Genomic DNA, 8,594 nt, shown 5'->3' on the forward strand with positions numbered 1-8,594 from the left:
TCCACAGTTGCCCTTGTTATATAGTACAGAAGTTCAATATACTTTGCTATAAGAAAGCCAAACAGATTGATAGGAAATTTCTTGCAGCAATCAAAGTGAAAAGAATGAAGGAACAACTAGACAGACTGTTCGATATATTTTCTTGTAGCTGTAAACTTTCTGTCTTAAAATGTGATGACTTTGCAGTAAAGCGCAAGACAGAAAATTGTCAAACAAGGCATATAATCTGCACTTGTCCTCCTAACAAGAAGGTAAAATTAATTCTTTAGATTCACCTGCAATTATGTTCCTTTTTTCTGGAAAATAAAATAATATATTGGTATTTATTATGTAATCTGGCTCTATTATTAAACATGCAAATTTTCCAAGTTTTAGGTTCCACTAGAAGAACTGCCGTTTACAGTAATTTTTAAATTAATTGATGGAACAACAAAAAGCCTAACAACATTTACTGGTCCTTTGGGGAAACGTTGTATCAATAATTATCAAGATTTGCCTCAAGCAGAATTCTAAAAAATTAGTGTCCCTCCCGATCATCATTATCTGACAGCAGAAGAAACAAATAATTTAAGTGTGAAGACCAGAGGCTACTTTTTGAGTATGCTGTTGGCGTTTCTTGTGGAGAAGTTAACTTAGAAAATTGCAAAGGAAGATGGCTAACATGAGCCACAAGATTAATGTGTTTATGGACTAGAGTTGTCTATCCTAAAACACTATGATAAATTAAACATTTTGATCAAATTTATCATCCAAGTGTATGCAGTTAGTTGGTTTGAGATCAAAACCGACAATATTTTTTTTTAACAAACAACAGTATATTTTAATATGATTCAGAGAACAAAACAGTTAACTGAAATCCAAATTACTGTTTTAAACAGTTCAAAATATAGTGCTTTTGCACTACTTCCGGAAAATATAATATCGATGATAAACTTAGATGAATTGGATGTGAGAGAAGAGGGCATTCAAACGATTTTGTCCAATAGGTAAATAAATCCATTAAATTTTATTAGTTTTCTTAATTTACCCAAACAATAGTTAGTTTTATTCATATTACATCGCAAAAATATAAAAATAAATAAGTTTTTTTCAAATAATTGTTTTTTCTTGTGTCGTTTTTTCTAGAAATAGTGAACAACTCAAAAAAAAAAAAAAAAACGAAAAACATTACAGCTATCAATTTTACAGCCATACACTAGTCAAATTTGATTGATTTTTCTCCAAATGTTGTATATGGGCAGGAAGCAAAACATAGACACATTACTACAAAGTAATTGTGCCAGCAAATAAAACCTTCATTTTCCTCAAAAGGAAATTATACAGAACAATTTAGTTCTATTATAAGTTTATATTATTGCATTAAATAAAAAAATAAAATACATGGTTCTGTAACTTGTATCAAATATCTTTTTGAATTGTGAATTTTAAAAGACTAAATTAAAAAACTAAATTTGAGTTTACCTCTAAGGTTTATTTCTATATAGATATACATTAGTTCTATCAATATATATATATATATATATATATATATATATATATATATATATATATATATATATATATATATATAATGTATATCTATATATATTAGTTCTGGAAATGAGTTATGTAAGAAAACAGGAAAAACAAAAACTAAAAAAGGGATTAGTTCATTATAGTTCATAAACTTACATAATATATATATATATATATATATATATATATATATATATATATATACATATAAAAACTAAATTTGAGTTTACCTATATTGCCTCCTTTAAGGCTTATTTCTATATAGATATACATTAGTTCTAGGAATGTGTTATGTTAGAAAATTCTTTTGAGTATTCTGATTATAAATGTATATATATATATATATATATATATATATATATATATATATATATATAATTTGTGTGTGTAACAAAATCATGTATATAATATGTGTGCACATGTGTGTAACTATAAAATGTCTAAAACGATGTTTAATTGTGAATATATATATAATATATATATATAATGCATATATGTGTATATATATAATATATATAAAATGTATATATATAATGTATATCTATATATATTAGTTCTGGAAATGAGTTATGTAAGAAAACAGGAAAAACACAAACTAAAACAGGGATTAGTGACCCCCCTCTTTATAGTTCATAAACTTACATAATATATATATATATATATATATATATATATATATATATATATATATATATATATATAAACTAAATTTGAGTTTACCTATATTGCCTCCTTTAAGGCTTATTTCTATATAGATATACATTAGTTCTAGGAATGTATTATGTTAGAAAATTCTTTTGAGTATTCTAATTATATATATACATATATATATATATATATATATATATATATATACATATATAATTTGTGTGTGTAACAAAATCACGTATATAATACGTCTGCACGTGTGTGTAACTATAAAATGTCTAAAACGATGTTTAATTGTGAAATTTAATGCATTTTCTATTTTGTTTTATTTCAGTTTGACAATGGCTTCCAATCGATTTGAACCGCTCTACCAATGTGTCGCCTGTGAACAACAACTAAATCGATTATCGAAATGCTTGCCATGTTTGCATGGCGTGTGTCAGTCATGTTTCGGAAACACTTTGGATGAAACGAACACAAACTGCACATGTCCAAAATGTCATGCACAATTTGTGGATTGGAAAGACTTTGGTGTTTCACCGATTATCGTGAAGGAATTGATGCGGCAAGAATTCAATTCTTTATTCGAATTTCAATGTGATTGGTGTTCGGAGGATGACATCTCATCCGTAGCGAAATGTTGGTGCGAAGAGTGTAAAAAGCTCTTATGTAACCATTGCATGCGATACCATAAAAAATTGTTAAAAAAGGAACACTTGTTCAAAGATTTGGATGCAGTGCAAAGGTCACATATAATTGATTTGCTGATGACGATGCAGAACACTTGTGTTCTTCACAAGAAAGAGTTGGAGATGTTTTGCGAAGGATGCGGCAATTGTTACTGCGACAAATGTTATGCTACGCACACAGATGACCCGATGACCTCGTGCACGAATGTGACCCCGTTAAGAGTCCATGATGAAGTTGTGAAACGCAAGGAGCAATTCCCAACCCTCGGGCACAAAATGACGTCATTTGAAGAAGAAATGAAGACATTAACGGAAAATATTTTGCGATTTGTAAGCGAATTCAAATCGGACTGCGCGATAAAACGTGTGCAAATCTGGTCGGAATACGAATCGATTTGTGAAAAAGCGAAACAAGACGCTTTGCGATTGAACAAACAAATCGACGACAGAATGCAAGAAATATTGACCAACTGTGATCAAATGACGCAATTAATTGATAACATTCTGCAAGAAACTTCCACCTGGCGGCTGAATTTTGATCATTTGATGAGGGAGGATTGTCAGGATGCTGAAGTTTTGTGTGGAATACGAATGTTAGAAAAACAATGTCCAGTTTTGCGACATGTTTTGCCATCGACGTATACGGAATATGAAATTTTGGTCGAATTTCCTGATTATTGGCACAAAACCATCGACTCATTGCAAAACGAAAATGACGGATTCGTCACGTTTGAAACAGTTGGAAAAATCAAAGAAAATCGAATCGATTTACCAGAAACAAAAAATAATCTATGTATAGCTTCAAAAGCAAAAAATGATCGATATATAAGTTCGATTTTTGTCAACCAAAAAGATGAACACATTTTTGTTTGTGATGAAATCAATAAATCACTGATTGAATTTAAAAAAAATGGCGAATTTAAGAATGAATTTGAATTTTTTTCTGTCACAAGTGACGAATCCTTCCAACCTCGCGAAATTTGTTCAATTTCAACGGAAAACATTTTTGTCATTTGTGGTGTTTTTGGAAACAAAAATTTATTGTGTTTAAAAGAAAAAAACAATTTTCCTTTTTTCGAATTAGCGAATTTTTTTGAAACAGAAACAAATTTTGTTTCTTTGTTTGAAAAAAACGATCAAATTTTTGTTTTGGATGAAGATTTCAAAATTAATTTATTTTCCAAAAATTTTGAAAGATTAAACATTTTTCAACTTGAAGGATTTGAATATGTAAAATTTGATCCATTTTTATCCCGTATTCGTTTTGATTGTTTGAATGAAAAAATTTGGTTTTCAAATTTAAATCTTCCCAAATTAATTTGTTATGATCTGAATTTGAAACAAATTAATTCGATGAAAAAACAAAAAAGTTTTTTTGATTTTCATTTTAACAAAATTGGACAATTTTTGTTTTGTTCTGAAAATGCAATTTTTTGTTTTCCAGATAAAAAATTGTTTCAATTTGAAGAACAACGAGATTTTTATTTTTCTCGCATTTTTGTTTTTGAAAACAAAATTTTTGTTTCTATTAAAAAAAATGGAAAATTTAGAATCGAGATTAGTGAAATTGAAAAATAAAAAAAATTAAATTTTATTCGTTTTTTTTTTATCGTGTGTTTCTTGTTTATTCGTAACTTTGAGAAAATTTTGTTTTTATTTAAAAAATATTTGAAAATCCATAAATTTTTTTAACAAATTATTTCTTTGATTGTTTTTATTAATGGTTATCTTTACTAATAGTGTTTCCACTTCACTTCCGGTGTTTCCTTCATTTTTAGTTGGCATTTTTACGGTATCTTTAGTTTTCTAAATTCTTAGGTGAAAGTACAGAATTATTTAATGTGTGTTTTTATAGTATATTATTAATGTGTGTGTGTGTGTGTGTTTATAGTTTATTATTGATATATTTAGTTTGTCTGTGTTAGTTTATTAATCCCAGTGTGTGTATGTTACATGTGAAACATTTTGGGGAAAAGAAACAAAAACAGAAAAAAATAATTTATGGCCAAACATATAAATAAACATATTTGCTTATTGTGTGTAGGAAATATTTATTTTTAAGTGGGGGATAACTTTTCTATATTAATTTAACGTAAAATGAGCACCCACATTTGGGGGGGGGGTCAACGTAAAGTGAACACAATTTAACATAGAATTATTTAACTTTTCCTCAAATAAGTTTTCTGTACATAAAGCAATGTAATTCTTTATGTTATAAGTGGTGGCCATTGTTGTACGCGCAAGCGTGCACATATATGCAGAAAAGTATCTTTTCGGTATCGTGAAAAATAATTACTGGCCTCAATTTTAAATGCGATATTCGTTTTCAGCATACCCAAAAACCACTAGAAAACAAGTTTTTTAAAGGTAGGTTTTGTGTTGGTCTACCATGCTTCAATTACCAAATTTTACGTTAAATTGTTTTCATTTTACGTTGACCCCCCACAAAAAGGTGGACGTAAAGTAGGTGCTTCATTTTACGTTAAATTAATATAAAAAAGTGATTCCCCACTTTTTAGACTATTTTTTCACATCTTAGAAACTAATTGTTTCCTTGAATTTTAAACATTGTAATTGTAATTTTTAAAACGACAACATTAGACATAATGCTGACACCTTTGAAGTCCCGATAGTCGTTCAAGACTCCAAAATACTGGTAAAATCCACCAAATATCACCTTGATATTAATTGGATGAATTTCGTATCATTTTTTGGTTTAATTTTCTATTAAGTGATTATCAAGACTTCAAATACATGACTCGCACATGTCCGCTAATTTCTAGTTCGTTTTTCAAACCAAAATGAATTGAAACACTCTTATCCAGATAAGCAGAAGATTTATTTACATTGCCTTTGGTAACATTTTTTAATCTTTTTTTTTTAATTTTAAACGTTATAATAATTGTAATTTTCAAAATGACAACATTAGACACAATGCTGCCACCTTTGAAGTCCCGATAATCGTTCAAGACTCCAAAATAATTGCAAAATCCACTAAATATTATCGTGATATTAAGTGGATGGATTTTTATAATTTTTTTGTTAGATTTTTCTATTTTTTTTTTTTTTTGAGCGATTATCAAGACTTCAACGACACGACTCGCACAAGTCCGCTAAGTTCTAGTTGGTTTTTCAAACCGAATAAACACATCAAAATGAGTTGAAGTACCAAAATCTTAATCAGGTAAGCAGGAGATTTATTTACATTGCCTTTGGTAACATGTTTTTGATATTTTTTAATGACAATTTTGTTCAGTTGTCTATTGTAAAGCATTCCCGATAAATTTATTGCAGTAGTTTTTGTTACTAAATTGTTAGGACAGAATTGGTAAGTGAACCCCCTCCCCATATTATTTGTCTGTGTGTGTTTCTATAGCTTATTATTACTGTACATGTGTATTTGCTTGATAGTGTGTGTGTATATTAGAACTACAATAAAGATGGCAGACATGATGCTGTCACCTTTGGAGTCTCGATAAACGTTCAAACTCGAAAATGAATAAAAATAATGGCAAAAATCCACCCAATCACTGTGACATTAATTGGATTGATTTTTACCCGTTTTTTTTTTTTTTTTGGCATAATTTATCATTTTTTGAGCTATTATCGAGACTTCAAAGGTGTAGAAATCCAACAAATAAATATCACCGTGGCATTTCTTGATTTTCGGAAGACTAATAAACTCTAAATAATTAAAGTGACTTAAATAGGATTTAATCAGTAATTAATTTTTGATCCCAACAAATGGAGGGGAAATGTTTGTTAATGATATTTTTAACATTTTAGGTGCTTATTTAGATCAGCACTCGTGATGGCTTTTTAAAATGAAAGAAAAAAACAAAAATGTCTGTATGATGTATGGATCAGTTACGTGACGGAAATGAAAAAATTCCAAAAATCATGTGAATTGATCATTTTTTTTAATCAAGAAAATGAAGTTTAACTTTGATTTGATGATGGTGAAGAAAAGCGTCCAACGAATCTGTGGATAAGGGCAGATAACCCTAATACACGTGGAAACTATCAAAAGAATCCTTAATTACCTCCCTTTTTATGGTTTTTAGTAATGCACGGCCTCGCCTGTTAGTGTCACTTACAAATGAAAACCAGCAAATTTATTTAAAAAAAAAAAAAATTACCAGGTCAATTTTTTTTTTTTTTGTGCTGTTTGGAATATGAAATCTTCATTCTGTGACAATTAGGAACAATAGAAAAGTCTTTCATTTTTTGATTAGTTAATGAATCTTTAAGATGAATTCGTGTTCCTATGAATAAAGAGTTCGAGAGAATAAAGAATTTAAATTGAATTTGTTCGAGAAAATAGAAAATTTCCTATTCTATTTCCCATTTCAGTCATGTAAATTGTTTACAGATAAAATGTTATAAAACGAAAAAAAAATTTTCAGTTTGAAATATATTTGTCCTATAATGCGGCAAATATTTTATTGAATAAAAATTTACAATAAAAATGTGGCACAAGGCCAAAAAAGGGTGGGTGGGGGTTTATGTGGACCTAACTAACATAACGTTAACTTAACTAGACTCGTTCACCAAAATAGGATGTCCACAGAGTGATTCTGCTAATTAAAACCCGAAAATACAAATATATACATGATGTGTGTGTGGGTTGGGGAGGATAAAAATCTTATTTACGAAACGAATGAAAAATTTACAATGAAAAAAATGTTGGTTAGTAAAAGAACCCCTTACTCATAAATGTGTCAGGTAGAAAGTTTTATCAGTAAAAATATGTTGGTCCCCCCGAAAACTCACTTTATTAAATAAACCCCACAAAATGAGCCTACATCACTGACAAAACAGCCTATCTGTCACTTAATGGGGCCAGGAGTGGAGATTATCGAACCAAAAGAGGGGGAGAAAAAAAAAACGGGGGGTGATGGGACAGGGGCAAACTAAAAAGGGATTGGGACAATGGCAACATGCATATTCTAGCTAAGTTAAAAATTAAACATGCATACTCTAGCTAAGTTAAAAATACTCTAGCTAAGTTAAAAATACTCTAGCTAAGTTAAAAATCAAACAAAAATGCCTTACTAATTAATTCGCCTTAATTCGCATTTTCAGTCGATATTTAAGAACAAGCTGGGGAGCAGTGAAGGTCTCATCTCCGTAAACCTCCTTCGGTTGCATCGTCCAAATCACGCATCTCATAACTGCAAACACAGAAAAATGTAGCATTCTTTATTCTTCATGGTCGGTTCCTAGTTGCAGCACGGGGAAACCGAATCCAGTACAAAAAACTGCCCGTTCAGCATTCGAACCGTGAAGCCTTCAATTAAGTCACACAACAGCCGAACGATGGCGCACTGGTAGAAAGCATGATCAAGGTTTTCCCCCCAATCTCCGCATCAGACACAATTAGGTGTCTCAGTAAAATCCGTAGCGGAGAGTCTTTTGCCGACCCAAAGGACATTCTGAATTACCAGCCAGGTGAGTGATGCCTCGTAATTATCGAAGCAGCTCGATCCAGGTGCCAAGGCCATACTAAGCAGCGCTCCTCCTTTGTAAAACCAAACTCCTCAATCTTTTCATCTCGAATGGATCCCCTCACTAAAGCCTGATATAGTGCCTTGCAAGACAACAGCTGGGTGTCCGAGAGGTATTCTTTCACCAGTAGAAGGAATCTCAAGGCCTGACGACACTCGTGATAGAAAGGGTAGTCGTTTCGGGGCAACTTGTGTGCCTCCCCCTCAGCCGAATGCACTCTCTCCGAAGCCTGAA

General features: G+C 30.5%; 1 protein-coding gene across 1 annotated transcript in view; it reads left to right on the plus strand.

Annotated features, from left to right (window-relative positions):
- LOC145271359 (uncharacterized) overlaps nt 1-4,446 on the plus strand; it is a 12,842-nt gene extending 8,396 nt beyond the window's left edge. Inside the window, exon 2 of the mRNA XM_080126902.1 lies at nt 2,498-4,446. Within this exon, the coding sequence (XP_079983028.1) occupies nt 2,505-4,430 (1,926 nt within the window). The 5' untranslated portion in view covers nt 2,498-2,504 and the 3' untranslated portion in view covers nt 4,431-4,446. The remainder of the gene's footprint in view (nt 1-2,497) is intronic.
- The last annotated feature ends 4,148 nt before the right edge of the window (nt 4,447-8,594 follow it).

This window comes from Euprymna scolopes, chromosome 46 (assembly GCF_053919585.1).
Source record: "Euprymna scolopes isolate OS-2025 chromosome 46, ASM5391958v1, whole genome shotgun sequence".
Lineage (NCBI taxonomy): Eukaryota > Metazoa > Mollusca > Cephalopoda > Sepiida > Sepiolidae > Euprymna > Euprymna scolopes.